A 20,810-nucleotide genomic window follows, 5' to 3' on the forward strand; every position below is an offset into this window, starting at 1 on the left:
CCTTTCTCTGCACCCTTGCCAATACCTGTTGTTTCTTCTGTTGTTAATTTTAGTGATTCTAACAGGTGTGAGGTGGTATCTCAACATGGTTTTGATTTGCATTTCCCTGATCATCATCATGATGCTGAGTATCTCTTCAAGTGTTGTAAGCCATCTGGGTGTCTTTGGACAAGTATCTACTCATGTCTTCTGCCTATTCTTAACTGGATTATTTCTTTTTGGGTATTGACTTTGAAAAGTTTTTTATTGGTTTTGGATACTAACCCTTTATCAGATATGTTATTTGCAAATATCTTTTCCCATTCCATAGGCTGCCTTTTCATATTATTGATTTTTTCCTTTGCTGTGCAGAAGCTTTTTATTTTGATGAAATCCCAATACTTTATTTTTGCTTTTGTTTCCCTAGCTTCTGATGACATGTCTAATAAGAATTCACTGTGGCCAAGGTCAAAGAAGTTTCTGCCTGTGTTCTTCTCTAGGATTCTGATGGTTTTCAGTCTTACATTTAGATCTTTCATCCATTTTGAATTTATTTTTTTGTATGGTGTAAAGAAGTAGTCCAGTTTCATTCTTCTACATGTTGCTGTTCACTTTTCCCAACACCATTTGTTGAAGAGACTTTTTGCCATTGGATATTCTTTCCTGCTTTGTCAAAGATTAGTTGACCATATAGTCATGGGTCCATTTCTGTTTTGTTTTGTTTTTAATCCTGTTCTGTTGCTCTATGTGTCTGTTTTTGTACCAATACCATATTGTCTTGATGATTACAACTTTGTAATATAGCTTAATGTCTGGAATTGTGATGCCTCCAGTTTTATTTTTCTTTTTCAGAATTGCTTTGGCTATTCAGGGTTTTTTGTGGTTCCATAAAGATTTTAGGATTGTTTGTGCTAGCCCTGTGAAAAATATTGGTGGTATTTTGATAGGGATTGCATTAAATATGTAGATTGTTTTGGGTATTATAGACATTTTAACAATGTGTAGTCTTCTAATTCATGAGTATGGAATGCTTTTCTATTTCTTTGTGTCCTCTTCTATTTTGTTCCATATGTGTTCTATACTTTTTAGAGTACCAATCTTTTACCTCTTTGGTAGGTTTATTTCTTGGTATCTTATGGTTTTTAGTGCAGTTGTAAATGGGATCAATTCCTTGATTTCTTTCTCTGTGGCTTCATTATCGATGTATAGGAATGCAACAGATATCTGCAAATTGATTTTATCTCCTACAGCTTTGCTGAATTCATGAATTGGTTCTAGCAAGTTTTTGGAAGAGTATTTCAGGATTTTTACATAAAGTATCATGTCATCTGCAAATAGTGAAAGTTTGACTTTTTCCTTGCCAAGTCAGATACCTTTTATTTTTTTTTTTGTTGTTGTTGTCTGATTATTGAGAGTAAGACTTCCAGGACTATGTTTAATAGTAATGGTGAGAGTGGACATCCAAGAGGGGAAGGGCTCTCAGTTTTTCCCCATTGAGGATGATATTAGTTGTGGGTCTTTCATATATGGCCTTTATGATACTGAGGTAGTCTCCATCTATGCTGACTTTGTTGAGAGTTTTTATTAAGGAAGGACACTGCATTTTGCCAAATGCTTTTTCTGCATCTATTGACAGGATCACCTGGTTCTTATCCTTTCTTTTATTAGTGTGGTGAATCATGTTGATTGATTTGTGAATGTTGAACCGATCCTGCAGCCTAGGAATAAATCCCACTAGATTGTTGTGAATAATCCTTTTAATATACTTTTGAATTAGATTTGCTAATATCTTACTGAGAATTTTTGCATCCATGTTCTTTGGGGATATTGGCCTGGAATTCTCCTTTTTAGTGGGGGTCTCTGTCAGGTTTGGTGATCAAAGTAATGCTGGATTCGTAGAATGGGTTTGGAAGTTTTCCTTCCATTTCCATATTTTGGAACAGTTTGAAAAGAATAGGCATTAACTCTATATAAATGTTTCATAGAATTCCCCTGGGAAGCCATCTGGCCTGGGACTTCTGTCTGTTGGGAGAAATTTTTGATTACTGATTGAATTTCTTTGCTGGTTATGAGTCTATTCAAGTTTTCTATTTCTTCCTGTTTTAGTTTTGGTAGTCTGTAAGTTTCTAAGAATTTGTCCATTTCTTCCAAGTTGCCCAGTTTGTTGGCATGTAATTTTTCATAGTATTCTTTTATAATTGTTTGTATTTTTTCAGTGTTGATTGTGATCTCTCTCTTTCATTTGTGATTTTTTTCTGTTTGGGTCCTTTCTCTTTTCTTTTTGATAAGTCTGGCTATGTGTTTATGAATGTTATTAATTTCCTAAAAGAATGAGCTCTTGGTTTTCTTAATCCATTCCACTGGTTTTATTTGTTTCTATATAATTTATTTCTGCTCTAATCTTTATTATTTCCCTTTTCCTCCTGGCTTTAGGCTTTATTTGCTGTTCATTTCCTAGCTCCATTAGGTGTAAGGTTAGGTTGTGTATTTGAAACTTTTCTTGCTTCTTGAGGTAGGCCTGTATTGCAATATACTTCCCTCTTAGAACTGCCTTCACTGCATTCCAGATGTTCTGGACTGTTGTGTTTTTATTTTTATTTGCTTCCATGTATTTTTTAAAAATTTCCTCCTTAATTTCCTGGTTAACCCATTCACTCTTTAGTAAAGTGTTCTTTAGCCTCCATGTATTTGAGGTTTGTCCAGATTTTTTTCTTGTGGTTGACTTAAGTTTCAGAGTATTGTAGTTTGAAAATATACATGGTATGAGCTCAGTCTTTATGAAGGCTGATTTGTGACCCAGTATGTGATCTATTCTGGAGAATGTTCCATTTCACTCAAAAAGAATGTGTATTTTGCCACTTTATGATGAAATGTTCTGAATAAGTTGTCAAGTCCATCTTGTCCAGTGTGTCATTCAGAGTCATTGTTTCTTTATTGATTTCCTGCTTAGATGATCTGTCCATTGCTGTAAGTGAGGTGTTAAAGTCCCCTACTATTATTGCATTATTATCAGTGAGCAGAGAGATGAAGAGAGGGGTAGACGTAAAGGGAGAGAAAGAATATTAATCAGGCTCCATTCCCAGAGTGGAACCTGATGTGGGGCTGGATCTCACAATTCTGAGATCATGACCTGAGCTGAAATCAGGCATTGGACACTTAACCAACTGAGCCACTGAGGTGCCTCATACAACTGTTAGATCTTGATGGAGAGACCTCTTAATTATGATGTAATGCCCTTCTTCATCTCTCTTTACAGTCTTTGTTTTAAAATCTAGTTTGTTTAAGTATGGACATTCTGGCTTTCTTTTGACATCCATTATCATGATAAATGGTTCTATCTACAGGTGTCTTTAGGTCTAAAATGAGTGTCTTTTATATATAGATGGATTTTTTAAAAATCTAGTCTGATACTCTATGTATTGATTGGAGCATTTAGTTCATTTACATTCACAGCGATTATTGAAAGATATCAATTTAGTGCCATTGTGTTACCTATAGAATTAGTGTTTCTGGTAATATTCTCTGTCCTTTCTAGTCTTTGGTCCTTTGGGTCTTTTTTTCTCCCATCAAAGGGTCCCCCTTAAAATTTCTTGTATGGCTGGTTTAGTGGTCATGAACTCCTTTAGTTTTTGTCTGGGAAACTATCTTCTCTTTGTATTCTGAATGACAGCCTTGGTGGATAAAGAATTCTTGGCTGCATATTTTTTCCGTTTAGCACTTTGAATATTTCCTGCCACTCTTTTCTGGCCTGTCACGTTTTTGTGGACAGGTCTGCTGCAAGCTTGATCTATCTCCTTTGGTAGGTTAAGGGATTTTTTTTACTTGCTACTTTTAGGATTCTTTCCTTGTTTGTGTATTTTGTGAATTTCACTATGATATGCCTTGGAATAGTCAGTTTTTGTTGAATTTAGTGAGTGTTCTCTATGGTTCTTGGATTGAGGTCTGTGTCCTTCCCCAGATTAGGGAAGTTTTCAGCTACCATTTGTTTGAACAGAACTTCTGCCCATTGTTCTCTTTCTTCCTCTTTTGGGATTCTTATGATATGAAAGTTAATACATCTTAATAAATCACGAGATCCCGAACTCTACCTTCATGATTCATTACTTTTCTTTTTCTCTTCTTTTTAGATTCATTATTTTCTATAATTTGGTCTTCTGTATCACTGATTCACTCCTCTGCTTTGTCTATCCTCCTTTTTATGGCCTTCATTTATGTTTGCTTCTCTGTTATAGGCTCTGTTTTTCAGCCTGACTAGATTTTAGTTTTTATCTCTGTAGTAAGGCATTCTCTAGTGTCTTCTATATTCTTTTTCAAGCCCAGCTAGTATCCTTATAATCGCTGTTTTAAATTCTAGTTTGGGTATCTTTTATTTGTATTGATTAAATCCCTAGCCATGAGTTCTAGTCTTTCTTTTGGGGTGAGTTTCTCCATTTCATCATTTTGTCCAGAAAAGAAAAAAGAAAAGAAGAAAGAGAAATACAAAAACAAAAACAAAAACAAAAACAAAACAAAACAAAAAGCAAAGAAAACAAAAACAAAAAAAAAACCTTGATCTTGGGTGTGTTTTTGTTTGCTTCTTAAAAGAATCTATATCCCCAAATGCAAATATATATATATAGATAGATAGATAGATAGATAGATATGCATATCTATCTAGCTAGTTATAGATAGATAGTTGAAACAAAACAAAATAAAAAATATGTTAAAATATACATAAATAAAAATGAAGAGAAAGATTAATAATAAAAATTTTAAAAGGAATTGAAAAAATAAAATAAATGAAAAAGATAAAAATAAATAAAAGCAAAAAGGAAGCTTATCCTGTTTCCCCTAGAGCTGAAGCTTTGCAGCACTCTGTTTTCAGTAGACTTGTGAGCCCCTGGTTTTGCTGGTCTTCTGGGGGAAAAACTGGCTGTGCTGATTCTCATGCTGACTTATTTCAGTGGAAATGGCCTCTGGGTGTTAAGTGACAACAGCCTCCACTAAGTGGCGCTGTTTTGTTCTCTGAAGACTTCTAGCCCCTATAGGTAGGATAAATATGATGACACCCCGCTCTCTAGCTTTGGAGCTGAAAGTGCCTACCACACACACACTCTTCAGTGAGCCCTTATAGAAAAGCAATTATTCACCTCTGTTGTGTTCTGTTTCTCTCTAAACCCTGTGTTCACACTGAATGCATCCAAGATTTTTTATCCCAAGCACACAACTGAGTTTCAAAATTCCACATTTTAGAGACTCCTGGGCACAGACCCCTGCTTTTTCTCCAGGAGAGGGTCTTCCGGTGCTTTAGCTGTTTCCCGGTTTGTCCCAAGAAAGCTGTTGCCACATGGCGCAGTGGTTCACAGTTTATGGTAACACAGAACAGAAAACTGGCACCAAGATCCACTGGTCCCAGGGGCTTTCCTGTTCCCATTCCTGGCAAAGTTGGTGCCACCTGATCTTGTGACCCAGAGGATCCTCAGACCACATTGTCACTCCTGGGATTCCACCCCACCAAGACACTGGAGCACCTTTAATCCCAGAGTAGTGGATTCCTCAAAGTTCAGATTTTGCACTCCACTTCTTATAATACTTTGTGGTAGCCTCCATAAATAGGCTCCCTCCCTGACACCATATTCACAGTTGTATCTCCCTCAAGACTACTCTCCTCCCCTCCTACCTTGCAGGTTTTATTCTCTCCCACCTTTGATTGATTTCTTGAGTGTTCTGAATGCTTTGATAAGTATCTAGCTGTGTTTGAAGTACAAGACAAACTTAAGGTCCCCCTACTCCTCTGCTGTCTTTATTCCTCCTCAGCGATATACTATAGGTTTTTGATTTGTGGTTACCATTGGGTTTTTATGCAACATCTTAACATGTATAGCATATATCTTAATTTGATGGTTACAGAAGTTCACATACATTCTAATAGCACTAAATTTTTACTCATCTCTTCATATTTTATGTATATGATATAGTATTTTACATAACTTTATTTTTTGTATGCCTGTACTTTTTATAGATATTATTGTTTTATTGCTTTGGGTTTTAATCTCTATACTGGATTTATAAGTGACTAATCTGCTACCATTAGTATATGCTTGCTTTACTTGTAAATTTTTTTCCTTTCATACTATTTTCCTCTAGTGATGACCTTTTTCTTTCCAGTTAAAGCATTCGCTTTAACATTTCTTGTAAGGATGATTTAGTGGTAATACAATCCTTTGACTTTTGTTTATCTGGGAAACTCTTTATGTCTTCTTCAGTTGGGAATGATAATCTTGGTAGGTAGAACATTCTTAGTTTTAGGTATTTTCCTTTCCATACTTTGAATATATCATGCCACTTGCTTCTGGCTCTCAAAGTTTATTCTGAAAAATCAGCTGATAGGCTTATGGGGTTTCCTTGTATGTAACTATTTCCGTTCTCTTGCTGCTTTTAAAATTCCCTATAATTACTTTTTTTGCCATTTTAATTATGTGTTGAGGTGGGACCTCTTTGGGTTCATTTTGTTACAGTCTCTCTGTACTTCTAGACTTGGATATCTGTTTCCCTTTCTAGGTTGAGGAAATTTTTGTGTATTATTTCTTCAAATAAAATTTCTGTCTCCTTTTGTCTGCTTTTATTTTTGGGATTCCTATAATGCAAATGTAATTATACTTAATGATGTCACTGACTTCCTTAAACCAGTTTTCATTTATTATTTTTTTTTCCAGCTTGGTTGTTTTCCATGTCCTGTATTCTAGATCACTAATTTGTTCTTCTGCATTCTCTAATTTGCTGTTGCTTCCCTCTGGTGTATATTTTATTTTAGTTATTGAATTCTCAGCTCTGACTAGTTCTTTTTTACATTTTCTCTCTCTTTGTGGAAGTTCATCTACTCTTTCTCATGTTTAGTGAGTATCTTTATGACCATTTCTTTGAATTACTTATCAGGCATGTTACTTAACCTTATTTCATTTAGCTCTTTTACTGTGATTTTTTCTTTTTCTTTAATTTAGGACATAGTCCTATGTCTCTTCATTTTGTCTAACTGTGTTTGTTTCTATGTATTAGGTCAGTTAGCTATGTCTCCCTTTCTTGAAAGTAGTGGCCTTATGTAGAAGAGGTCTTGTGCCCTGTAGTGTAATCCCCCCAGGTAACCGACACCAGGCCCTTCCAGCCTATATTGGCTGCATGTGCTCTACAGTTGTGGCTGAGCCCTGACTGCCTTTGGCCCAGTTGCCTAGAATGACCCACTTTACTTATGCTGGGTCCCTTGGGCAGAATTTGTATCCCACACTGTTGATAAGACTGTATGAGGCTTTTGCAGTTTTATTAGCAGACAGGGCCAGCACTCAGCTTAGCTTTCTACGGGTAGCTTCTTGCCATAATTATGGGCACATGGGGAGCACTCATTCCCTGCTGGGTCAGCTGAGAGGCTCTCATTAAGAGATTGGTCTGCTGTAACTCTAGGCATACTAGTGTGTGAGGTTACCTCCCTCACTCTCCAGGGCAGGAGTAACTTTGGAGTGGTGCTGCTCTGTCAGGGCACCTGCAAGGTCTGGTGAAGCAGAAGCTTCTTAGGAGTGATGGCTGCCAAGGCAGGCAGATTGTGTTGGGTGGGTCCTCAGGGAAATGCTGGGGCAGGGCATGCATTACTAGCAAGGTAGATGGAGGGAGTTGGAACTGGCTCCTGCAAGCATCTAGGCTGGGGGAGTGTAAAAAAAATGGCACCTAGCAGTACTTATATTCCCAGAAAAATTTCCTGAAGTTCCTTGCCCCTCCATCTTATGTTCTAAGATTAGTCAATAAATCTTCATATATACTCCAGGTGATTTTGAAATTGGTACTTCTGTGCTGTGTCTTGGGCTCAAGTTATACATTATGCTGGCTTTTAAAGGGTGGGGACTCAATTTTCCACCATGCTTTGGCTTTCCCAGAGTGAAGCCTGCTGATTTTTAAAGCTACTAAAGTTAGGGCCCACTGGTTTTCAAAGCCAGATGTTATGGGGTCTTGTCTTCCCAGTGTGGGTCCCCAGTACTAGAGGTTCCTGGTTTGGGTCTGAAACTCTTGATTCTCCATGCTTGCTATGTCTTATTTGTGATTAGTTTCACTGTGGGGAGGGTGAAGTTGTTTTAAACTGTGTCTCTGCCCTTCTACCCTTTCAATGTGACATTCTCTCTGTGATTAACTGTGGAAGGTTTGTTCTGCCAGTCTTTGGGTCATTTTCAAAGTTAGTTTCACAGATTTAGCTTTTATCTCAATGTGTTTGTGGGATGAGGTGGGCTCAGAATCTTCCTACTTTACCATCTTCCTTCTGCACCCCACCTCTTAATTTTATTAATCTTTATTAACAAATAATCTTATTAATAATCTTAATAAATACTCTAAATAATAATCTTTATTAATTTTATTAATCTTTATTGATTTTTAATCTCTATTTTATTTATGATCTGACTTTTATTTTTCTTTCCTTCTACTAATTTAGGACTTTGTTCTTTTCTGGTGTTTAGATGTAAGTTTGGATTGCTTATTTGAGACTTTTTTGTTGTTGTTTCTTTTATAAAGGAAATTCTTTTTTTTTTTTTAAGATTTTATTTATTTATTTGACAGAGAGAGAGATCACAAGTAGGCAGAGAGTCAGAGAGAGAGAGAGAGAGAAGCAGGCTCCCTGCTGAGCAAAGAGCCCGATGTGGGGCTCGATCCCAGAACACTGAGATCATGACCTGAGCCGCTTAATCCACTGAGCAGCTTAATCCACTGAGCCACCCAGGTGCCCCTGTTGTTGTTTCTTGAGGTGGGCCTGTATCACCATAAACTTCCCTCTTATAACTACTTTTGATAGGTGCCATATTTTGGAGCAATGTCCTTTCATTTTCATATGTCTCAAGGTGTTTCTTTATTTCCTCTTTAATTTCTTCATTTACCCATTGGCTGTTTTCTGATGTATTGTTTAGTCTTTACATGTTTGTCCTTTCTCCAGTTTTCTTCTTGCAGCTGATCTCTACTTTCACAGTGCTGTGGCCAGGAAAGATGCTTAATATTATTTCAATCTTCTTAATTTATTGAGTTTTGTTTTGGGGCTAATGTGATCTATCCTGGAGGATGTTCTGTGTGTACCTGAGAAGAAAATATATTCTCTTATTTTAGGAAGAATGCTATGTATATATTTGTTAAGTCCATCTTATCTAACGTGTTGTTCGGTGTCAGTGTTTCCTTATTGATTTTCTGTCTGGATGATTTATCTGTTGATGTAAGTGGGGTGTTAAAATTCCCTACTATTATTGTATTACTGTCAATTTCTCCCATTGCAGTTTCTAATATTTGTTTTATATAGTTAGGTCCTCCTATGTTGGGTGCACAAATATGTACAATGTTTTATCCTATTTTTTGATTGATCTCTTTATCATTATATAATTTTCTTCTTTGTCTCTTGTTACAACTTTTGTTTTAAAGTCTATTTTGTCTAATATAAATATTGCTACCCCAGCTTTTTGTTTGTTTCCATTTGCATGGGGTATATTTCTATCCCTTCATTTTCAGTCTGTATCTTAGATCTAAAGTGAATAGCTTGCAGTCAGCATATAGATGGGTCTTTATTTGCCATTCAGCTACCCTATCTTCTGATTGGAATATTTAGTCCAGTTATATGTAAACTAGTTATTATTATGTATGTATGTATTTCCATTCTGTTAACTGTTTTCTGCTTGTTTTTGTAGTTCTTCTCTGTTCTTTTCTCTTTATTCACCTAGTGATTTGATGACTTTAGTGATTTGATGACTTTAGTGATCTGATGACTTTAGTGTTATGTGTAGACTCCTTTCTGTTTACTTTTTATGTATCTATTATAAGTTTTTGGTTTATGCTTACCATGAATTTAATATATAACCATTACATACATAGTAGTCTATTTTGGGTGGTGATTGTTTAAGTTCAAATGCATTCTGAAACTGCCACATTTTTACTCCTCCAACACATTTTATGTTTTTGATGTCATATTTTATGTATTTTTATTTAATGAATACCTTATATATAATTATTGTAGATTTAGTTGATTTTACTACTTTTTTTTTACTACCCTCATACTTTTTTTTAATTTTTTTAAACTTTTTTTTACTACCCTCATACTAGGTTTGTAAGAGTTTGATAAATTATCTTTTCTCTATGCTTGCCTTTACCATTCAGATTTTTTCTTCCAAATATTTTCTTATTTCTAGTTATGACCTTTTCTTCTTTTCTTTTTCTTTTCCTTTTTCTTTTCTTTTCTTTCCTTTTTTTTCCCTTTCTTTTCTTATCTGCTAGTTCAGTGGTGAATTAACTCCTTTAGTTTTGCTTGCTTGCTTGGGAAACTCTATTTCCTCTTCAATTCTGAATGGTAAACTTGTTGTAGAGAGTATTCTCAGTTGTAAGGTTTTTGTTTTGTTTCAGCACTTTAAACATGCTGTGCCATTTTCTTCTGGCCTAAAGTTTCTGCTGAAAAATCAGCTGAAAACTTTATGGAGGAAGGGTTCATTTATATGCAATGGATTGCTTTCTTTTGCTGCTTTTCAGATTCTCATATTTTTAATTTTTGAAATTTTAATTTTAATGTGTTTTGGTGTGGATCTCTTTGGGTTCATCTTTTTTGGAACTCTCTGTGCTTCCTGTACCTGGATGTCTGTAACTTTCCCCAGGTTAGGGAAATTTTCAATTGTTATTTCTTTAAAGAATTTTTCTTCCCCTTTCTCTCTCTTCTCATTCTGGGACCCCCATAATGAGGATGTTAGGATCCTTGATACTATTCCAGATGTCCCTTAAACCATCATCATTTCTTTAAATTCTTTTCTCTTTCTGCTCTTCAGTTTGAATGATTGCCACTACTCTGTCAGGTTACTAATCAGTTCTTCTTTATCCTTTAATCTGCTCTTTTTTCCCTCTAGTGTATTTTTTTGTTACTGTTATGGTCTTCAGGTCTGTGACTTCTGTTTGGTACTTTCTTATATTCTTTATCTCTTTGTTGAAGTTCTTACCAGGCTCATCCATTCTTCTCCCAAGTTTGGTGAGTATCTTTATGACCATTGCTTTGAATTTTTTATCAGGTAGATTACTTCTCTCCATTCCATTAAGTTGTTTTTTCCTGGGGTTTTAATTAGTTCTTTTATTTGGAACATGGTCCTCTGTTTTTCCATTTTGATTGACTGTGTTTTTTCCTTTGTATTAGGGAAAACATCTATATCTCCCAGTCTTCAAGTAGGGCCTTGTGTAAGAGATGAAACTTATCTTTCAATTCTACTCTAGTTCTTTGTTGTCTCTAGAATCTTTGCATTTGTCTAAACAGTCTCATTTATTCTTGGTAGGTCCCAGTTGCTGAGGGTGTGCCAAGACTTGTCAGTGTTCTAAAGAGAGAGCCTCAGTCAGCACCTAGTTTCAGGTGATTAGAAGCCAGACTCTCAGGCAGCAACTTTTAAAGTTTATAAATATATATACTCCTATGGGGCTGCAATTGTAAATCCTGTTGGCTTCCAGACAGGTCATCTGGTGTCTCCTGGGTGACAGGTGCAAAAATCAGAGCTTCAGATAAGTATATATGCTCCTTTTTGGGAGGTAATGGCATATGCTGTTTTGAGGCCAAAGGAGAGCACAAAGAAGGTGTCCCTGTTTAGGTTCCTTGAGAACACCCCCTAGCTTCTAGATGTTTGGCCAACCTGAAGCCTTTCCCTCATGCTGAAGGTCTAAAACAAGTAAAGAAGCCTTTTTAACAGAAAGACTAGGAGTGTCTTTCAGTTTGCTGTTTATATTACCCTGGGGGTGATAGTAGTCTGTCAAGAACTGTCTCCAATTATTATAGTTCTATGGAATGCAGGAACATAATGTAATGATCTTATTGGCCAGAAGAGTAAGTGAGGTGATCAAGGAGTGAACCGGGAGCATGTGAACCGTGTGTCCCTGGCCTTTGTAAGGCAGTGGGAGAACACAAGACTGGAATGTGCCGGCAGGCCATAGCATGACAGTGGAAGACTGCAGGGCCAGGGTGTGCCTGCCAGCTATAGCAGGGCAGTGGGAGAGTGCGGGGCTGGGGCACACCTGCCTGCACTATGAAGTTAGAGAGAGAATGCAGAAATGACATGTGCTAGTGCCACTGTCCCCAGAGAGTTCTTATAGGTTCCAGCCCGTCTAGTAGATGGTTTAAGGTTAGTAAATGAATCTTCTTCACATATAGTATAGGCATTTTCAAACTGCTGCTCTTTTTTGTTTGTTGTTTGATTTTGAAGGTTTATTATTCATTTTAGAGAGAGAGAGAGAGAGAGAGAGTATGTACAAGCAGGGGGAGGGGCAGAGGGAGAGAATCTCAACCAGACTTCCCACTGAGTGTGGAGCCCAATGCAGAGCCAAAACCTAGAGTCATATGCTCAATCAACTGAGTCACCCAGGTGCCCCACAACCTGCTACCTTTTTGCTAGTCCCCAGGGTTACTCTGCATGTAAGCCAGTCATTTCTGTACAGTCCCTTGAGTTTCCTGGATGTGTTTTTCAAGGTCAGACATTTTGGGGGCTTGTATTTCTATTGTGGGTCCCAAGGGTTGGGGCACCTCATGTCGGGCTTGACACTTGCTCCTAAGGGAGAAATTGTTATTTGTGGAATCCCTCCTGATTGTGGATCACCATGCTAGAGGTGGGGTTTTTTGCAAGATTGTATGTCTGCTTCTCCTGTCCTTCTCAATATAGTCCTTTTATCCATTATTGTGAAATAGCCATTCAGCTAGTTTTCAGGGTATTTTTTGTTTGTTTGTTTGTTTGTTGGTTTGTTTGTTTTTCAGAGGGGATTGTTCTATATGTAACTGTAGATTTAGTGTGTCCATGGAAGGAGGTGAGTTCAGGATCTTCCTACAACTCCATCTTAGTCTACCCCATCTTACTGAATTTAGTTTTTAAGCAGAATATTTTTCAGAGCTAAAATAAATTGAAACAGAAGTAGTTACTAAGAGTTAATGTATGGGTCACAACACAGAATAGATTTGTGGACTTTAGCCCTCAGGATATAATTGATGTTTCAGAAAATATGATTTATGGGGGCTTATTCTCTTTAAACCCTGTCCTTTTGGATAGTTTAAGTACTAATAGCTCCAAAGAGAAACTATCGAAGTCCTTTCTATGAATTGAAAATGAGACACATTATAGTTTCAGAAAATCAATATCAGAGTTCTGAATTAAAATAGGAGTTTCATTAGCAGTATTATTGTCTCCCAAACACCTCATTTTTATATTTATTTACCAAGGTGAACATAACAAGGACATCAAAATGAGATAAAACTAAGTACAATACTCTCCCTTCCTAGGTTGAAATCCTCTGGCTAAACGGAAATTTGGTTTGGTTTATTGTGTGTTGTGGTGGCACTGTCCTTGTTTAAGAAGTCTTGCTAATATCAGAATAGGATCCGGATCCCGTAGTCAACACAGGGCCCCTAGAAGTGAATAGGTTTTTCTCTTACATTGACTTTCTCCACTGGGTAGTGTGGGAGGTAATGGCTGATCCCCTGGAGCAGAGGAGGCTGAACTGAGGTGTGTAATCCCGCAGTTGGACTTGGCTGCAAAGCTTCCTGGACTATAAGCAATACAGGCCCCAAAGGAATTAGCTGAAAGTCCACTCTTTCTAGGGGGGGGTCAATTTGGTATTTTCTATAACCATCACCTGTGGAAGAAGTCCAGCTTCTTTCCGCAAGAACATTCAGAGATCAGTAACAGCCGTTCAGAAGGCAACACTGCCTTGCTTCTGAGCACTTCATAACTTATGTGTCCTGGTGTGAGTGTGTATGTGTGGTGAAACAGAGGAGGAGCAGTCCTCAAGGTGTGTCCAGGGCAGGAGACTAATGAGGGTGTCAGAGGGCGAGGAGTCAGGGAAAAGCTACTGTTCCTGGGATAGGTGGAGCTAAGCAGGCAAACAAGGCAGCTTTTAGAGTAGGTCAAGTCCCCAGGGAATAGGGCTATGTCTCTCAAAGTGTGGACCTTGGACTTCCTGTATCTAAATGATCCCCCACCACCCCACCCCCCTGCCCCAGGCCACAGAATTTGAATCTCTTCCGTGATACCTATGTGATACACATCTTTAACAAATCCCCTAGTGATTTGTAATCATTTTAAAGTTTCTGGGCCACAGCAACAGGACAGCTTGGAATTGGATACTCAGAAGGGCCTAAAAAGAGTCCAGGAAATAAAAACTAATATGCAATGGCAGTCCTTTTATAGGTTGGCTCCTGTACTACTCACTGTGATAGGTATGGCAGTGAACAAAGGAGGCATGGTTCCAGCCCTCTTGGAGCAAGAAAGAGCCAATAAACAAGGGGAAATGAATTAAATTACATATTCTGGTGAGTGTTAGAAATAAACAAAATGTTAACAGAGAAATTGGGGGTGCAGCTTAGCTAAGGTAATCAAAACTGGCTCAAGAATTTGATAGAAATTTGACTGTGAAATGACTATAGCTAAAGCAGGCCTGGAGAGGTGGGGTCAGGAAGCAGGTGGAAAGAAAGGGGAGTGTGTGTGAGGAGGGCTTGGGAGGTAGGTCATGGAGGGAAATATACATGGAAAACATTAAAATCAGGGAAGAAGAATGGTAAGTAAAATGGGATATTCAGGGACCCAGTTGTATCCCCAACTTTGAGCAAATATCATATTTGATCTTCATATCACCATAGAGAATTTATATACAGTTCTTAGATAAAAGGATGTGAAAGGGCCACTGAACCTCTTCACAAATATTAAAAATAAACTTTCCCTATTCTGCAACTGGTGAATTGCAGGCGAAGGTACCTTAAAATAGCATTTAACCATCCAGCCTGTGTGGGTGTTCTCCATTCCAACCCAACTAAAGAGGGACCCAGTAATTGCATAGCAGAGAAAAGTGAGTAGAGTATTTTCTAAAACAAGTAGCATATTTTCCATTATGTAAAAGAGGGAAAAAAATAGCTTTTAGAAAGCCACACCTAGGTTTCGTGGACTTCTCTTTGGTTTTGTATATATCCAGATGGGAGAGGGAGAGGAGAGGTAGTCATTGTTCTTTAGGGCATCCATCAGCCTTTGTTTATTTTTCCTGTAGATCCTAAAGATCCATTATGGAGACCTGGGGTTGTAAATCTGCATTAGTGCTAGCAGGCTGCTCTGAGGAGTGGGCTTGGGGCAGCCTCATAGGGAGTGCTGGTCCTAGTGAGAGAATGGTTGCATTGAGGTAGCACCAAGACACCAGGGATTTACAGCCCTTAGTTTTCTGTAGGAGAAAATCATGTTCCTGCATTTAAGGTCACTGTGTCAGGCATGACCAGAGTTAAACCAGTGCTTACTCTCTCCTCGGGCTTGTGGTTTCTTTTTCCATCAACATATGACAGTAGAAACTTCACTATTATTTGATTTGCTTGTTTTCTGGCTATCTCCCCACTACACTGGAAGCCCCACAAGAAGGGGCTGAAACCAGTCTCACCAGAGCCTAGTGCAGCTCTGTGTGCATTAAAAGTGGGCAGAGCCTAGTAGCTGCATGTGGGGTGTTACATCTGTGTAGGGGCACAATGTGCAGTGTGACTTGTCCATGGGCCTTCTCAAGGGTTTGTCTATGGGGCTCAGCCCTGATGCGACAGGCTGAATGTCTTCTGTTGCTCACTGGAAGGACATATGACGGTGGCATAGATTGCTTACAGGTAAGGCCCCTACCCCCACCCTTGTCCTGGGTTTCCTGGTCAGCAGGAGAGGTATCCCTTTATAATGGGTCTATAGACCCATCCTACACAGCATGTCCAAATCCCCACTCTCCACTCCTATGTTGAGAAACATCTGGTCGTCTTCAGGTAATGGGTCAGTTTGAAGTGAGGAAGTTATATAGTTGATGACAACTGGTCATAGAATGACCATCGAAAGGAAGACACTTCCATTCTGCTTTCTTGTCTTCAGTTATAGCAGCTTATTTTTTCCCTTCTGCTTGGAGGTGGTCTTATACCTTGAGACCTTCATCTTCTCTCTCCTGTTTCATTTGCCACTTGCTTTCTTCTCCACTCCTTTAACCTTACTCCCATCTCTTATCTCAGAGAGGAATAAACCAGCCATGCAGATCGATCATCTTCGACAAACCTCCTGTCTTGTTTTTGCTTCGGTCTGAGTACGAGGGAGGGAGAGGTGGGAAAGTAAGATGGACAACAACCCAATTACTACTTCTAGCCATAACTGGGTCTCAGCGTTATACCTCACTCCCTGTGGCAGTTCAGAGGCTTCTGAATGTGAGCTGACATACTTCTATGCACTGAAATTATTTGCTCTTTATTTGTGTTGCATGTACACTTGGTTCAGTTCCAGAAACACTATCTTAGCATCCACATTGTGCCATATTCTGTGCACCATCCTCAGTGTATATGCATGTTTGTTTTCCTTTCCCTTATAGTTGGAAAGGGATTTAGAAGTCACCTAATCCCAGGCCCTTTATAGGCAGATGCAGAGAGTGGGGCCCTGGAAGATAAAGTGATGAGTCAAGGCCTCAGGGTTGGTGTAGCATTTGGCCTCACACATGACCAGAGCTCTGCCCAGTGGCCTCTGGGGTGTGGAGATAATTCGTAATAAACCCAGTGTTCAGTCCTAAAATAAGAGCATGTATATATATAAAAACATGCTTTTATATATTTTTTATTTATATACATATATTTATATATTTATTATTTTATATATGTATTATACATGCTTGTATATATACATGGAAAAACTAAGGTTTAGAATAGCAAAAATGCTTGCCCAAAGTCAGGTGCATAGAAGGTAGCAGAGCTGACATGTCCTCTTCTGCTTTGTAGAATATATAAGAACACATGGAGTCTACAAGAAGCAGCAGGTTCCACACCCTTCCTCTAAATGTAGGGAGGGACTTCTTTCCTTCCTTCCTTGCTTCCTTCCGTCCATCCGTCCGTCCTCCTTCTTCCTTCTATTAATCTGCTAATACACTGTTAGAGCTGCCATTAAAAAAAAAATACTACAGACTGGGTGGCTGAAACAACAAACATTTATTTCCTCAGTTCTGGAGGCTGAAAGCTCAAGATCAAGGTGATGGTAGAGTCGGTTTCTCTCGAAGCCTTTCTCCTGGTTGGAAAAAAGCCACTTTTTCACATGGCTCTTCCTCTGTGTATGCATCCCCGGTGTCTATCTCTCAGTGTTTATATGAGCCCAATCATATTGAATCAGGGCCCCACCCTTAGACCTCATTTTCCCTTTAAAAGCTCCATCTCCAAATACAGTTGCATTGGGGGTTAGGTCTTCAATGTATGAATTTGAGGAAGACACAATTCAGTCTGTAATGTAACTCTTGGGTATTGTGAATAATATTGCTATGAATAAGGGTACACAAATATCTGTTTGAGTCCCTGCTTTCAATTCTTTCGGGTTATCTATGCAGTAGCAGAATTACTGGATCATGTGGTTGTTCTATTTTTAATTTTTTTTTTGAGGAAATGCCATACTGTTTTCTATAGCACCTGTACCATTTTACATTCTCATGTCATCATTTCTTAATTTTCAAAATAGTTTTGCTCTTTTTTGAAAGGTCACTCTCCAAGGTCTGCCAGTAGGAAGTTTGTCTGGGATTTTGTTTGTTTGTTTGTTTGTCTCCCAGATGCCTAGAACTCTTTTCAGAAACTTGGTGCCCTTGCTTCTGTGTAGCTCCTGTCACAAACCTCAGGTTCTTACTTTCACACTCAAATGCTGGGAGAACATCCCAGAAAGGAGGAGGGAGCAATAAAAAGGTGACCCGATCTTAGGCAGATGCCTAATCTGAACTGTGGACCCTCAGTCAGCAGCCCCTGAGCACAGAGGAGGTTTGTGCCTTCATCTCTGAGCACGGCAGAGGAGGTATCTGGAGCCCATTTAGTAGGGAACAACTTTGAAAACACTGCTGTGGGCTCGTATTTATTTACATCAACAGCATGGATGAGGGTATGTGTGTAGGAATAGGTATTGTGGGGCGGAGGGGCCCAGTGTGGAGAGATGCCGGAGGTAGGCACTTAGGTGAGGTAAGGCATGAGGGTATATGTGGGGGTAGGAGTGTGTGTGTACCGAATAGATGTGAGAACGGGAGCTGAGTTTGAGGGCGTATATATGGTGTGTGTATGGTGGGGGGTCTCTGTGTGTATGTGTGTAGTAGGGGATAAAAAAAGCTGAGTGTGAAGAGTAGGAATGAGAGTGTATATGGGGTTATTTGGAGATTAAGTGTATGTGCAAGTAGTGTGAAGGTATGGGGTTGGCATGAGGGTGTGGAGAACAGGGGGTGAAGGTAGGGTATAAGGGTATGCACGGGATAGGGATGGGGGTGAGTGTATGAAGATGTGTGGGGAATAGGGGATGTGGAGGGTAGGGTGTGAGCGAGTATGTGTGTACTGGAGGGTCATAATAGGCACAGGATCAAGTCTCCACTCCAGGTGGCCACCCCTGCCAGGAGCTCTGGGGCGGGGAGCTGCTGGGGCCTGCAGAGCTTTCCTGTTGCAGGGGAGTGGCACCCCGCCAAGGCCTCAGGCGTGACTCACTTTCACCTGGTCAGGGGAATTAATTTGCTGGGCATCTGCATCATGGCAGGATACGTGCGTCAGTCTGCATGACTCTGTTCTTATTAAGAACCATGGGAGAAATTTAAACTGAGAAATGAAGAGGGTGGGGAGAGGGTTGTTCTGGGAGCTAAGAAATTGCTTCTCCCTCAGTGACCAAGGCCCTCTCCCTTGCTTCCTCCACCCTGCTTTCGATATAGGCATGTATAGCCATCCCATGTGAGGGAGGCAACTTCAGAAGACACACATGAGTGCATGCATATACCCTCCCAGAAACAGATGTAGATCAGGGAGCCCAGAAGCACCTCCCAGATGCCAGGCGGCCTCTGCAGCAGTAACTCTTTATGCACTGCGGTCTGCTGCAGTCTCCGTAGTTAAGGGATGCTGGCTTTTATGAATGGTAGCCTGGGAGGGGCCTAATGTCACTTGCTCCTGATGTCAGCACAATGAATGAAACACTTGCAAAGCGTAAAGCCCCAAGCACTCGGGGAAGCAGATACCATCTCAGATTGGCTCCTTCTGGTGCAGCGTCTCCTGCTGACGAAATCACCAGTCCCGTGTGTGACACATAAAGCCATATACGTTAGGACTGAAATGAGGCAGAAACTGAGGCTGCATGTGAAGTAATGTATATCTGATTCTGGCACAATCAGCTCTACCTGAAGCAGCTGGAGCTGAGATCTTCCCCCTGCCAGGCGCTGGAGGAAGGTGTTCTGCGGAGCTACGGACTCACTGTTGTGTATTAGGCAGTTACTTAGCTAGCCCGATGTTCTGCTTTTGCTGGCAGAATTCCTTGCTGAAGCTCCAAGCCCTGGAAACTGATCTGTGCTCTGCATTTTTGGCAAACCAGGAAGAAGCTGCTCAGGTGCACGGACTCAAGGACCCAACCCCAGTGTCGACCCAGAGTGCGCCTGCGGAAGGCGCAGATGCTGCAGGTAAGAGGCTGGGCTGGGGACAGGTCTTCACGTGTACTGTCAGGATAGTTCAGCTTCTTGCTGCTTTCCTAAACCTGGCCTCCTGTGGGGAAACCATGCCTGGTGCAACAGAAAAGCTGAAGAGGTGCTCGAGTTGTATCGGGGGAGCTGAGAGGGAGCAGGAGGCATCAAGGCGTGTGCTGGTATAGAGTATGCTCTCCAGCTGGGGGGCCAAGCGTCTGCCTTAAGCATAAATAGGTGTCCGGTGAAAAACACTCACCACAACTCCTGGTCCTAATGAATTCCTACTTGGTTTTCTGTGACAAACAAGTGGTGTACTTATTTTCTATCACTGGATGTAGATAATCTGTACTGTCTTGATACTGATAGTATTTTTGAGGTATTCGGTGAGAGGAGAGTTTTAACATGACTACTTGCTTTCTTCTATTACCTGCTTGTAAGATGATTCAACATAGGCAAAGAGGAGGTGAGTGGTGTAACTCTTTGTGATCCTATGTTGTCTTTTTCTGTCTCAATTTTTTTTTTCTGCATTAACTTCTATGTTGAAAAGTCTCAGAATTGATTTCCATTTGTCTGATAGTTTCTCTGGTTTTAACCCCAGAGATGGTAGATTGGCTAGTAAGCAGAAGGCAAATTAATGCTTCCAGAAAGACAGTTAGGAAAGAAACACTAATTTATATGAGTAGAAATGAGAGCACAGCTTATCTTTTATAATCCAGATGGGTAAGAGGTTTATAGACTGGTTTCTGGATGGCTGATAAAAATAGGATTAGGTGAACTTGCTTCATGAGATGTCCTTTATCTCCAGGAACTGAAAGAAGAGATTTAAAAAGGTAATGCATTTCAGTGTCATTATTAATAGCTCATTTAAGATATTACTGGTTAAAACAGATCCATATGGTCTAAGTAGGTAAAAACATCATCCCAGTGTTTATTAAGTATGTTAATTAATAATTAAGTATATTAATAATAGTTACTAATACTCTTAGTAGCTTTATTACTATTGAAGATTTTTGTGCTCCAGGCACTAAGTCCTTTATATATTTTATATTAAATCCTTAAATTAATCTGTGAAATAATATGCTTCACGATAAGGACACTGAGGCCTAGTGTAACCCTGCTGGTAAGTGGTAAATTATTTTCCCATGGATGCAGGTGGCTAGTTGACTGTCCTTATTTTCTGATGAGCTCCCCTTGCTCTGCTAGCCATCCATTGTGTTTTGATGAAAGACAATAAGAGGGGGCAGGACCCAATGTCAATCCAATTAGAGTTTTAAGTCAGATTATTAGAGACACTTTTCTTCTTCTTCCCCCAACCCCAACAAACACATATAAACACATAACAAAGTCTTAAGCCAGATGCAAATTCACCTTTGAGTTGTCTGATGTTTTGTATAGCT

The 20,810-nt window shown here is 39.4% G+C and overlaps 1 protein-coding gene across 9 annotated transcripts in view; it reads left to right on the forward strand.

Annotated features, from left to right (window-relative positions):
* The window catches only part of FAM13C (family with sequence similarity 13 member C), a 146,367-nt gene that overhangs the window by 86,546 nt on the left and 39,011 nt on the right, over positions 1 to 20,810 (forward strand). For all 9 annotated transcript variants that reach the window (XM_032842624.1, XM_032842590.1, XM_032842599.1 and 6 more), the window contains one exon: positions 19,326 to 19,410. In XM_032842624.1, coding sequence (XP_032698515.1) covers positions 19,326 to 19,410 — 85 coding nt within the window. The remainder of the gene's footprint in view (positions 1 to 19,325; positions 19,411 to 20,810) is intronic.

Source organism: Lontra canadensis, unplaced genomic scaffold (genome assembly GCF_010015895.1).
Source record: "Lontra canadensis isolate GAN:19392208 unplaced genomic scaffold, GSC_riverotter_1.0 scaffold3, whole genome shotgun sequence".
Lineage (NCBI taxonomy): Eukaryota > Metazoa > Chordata > Mammalia > Carnivora > Mustelidae > Lontra > Lontra canadensis.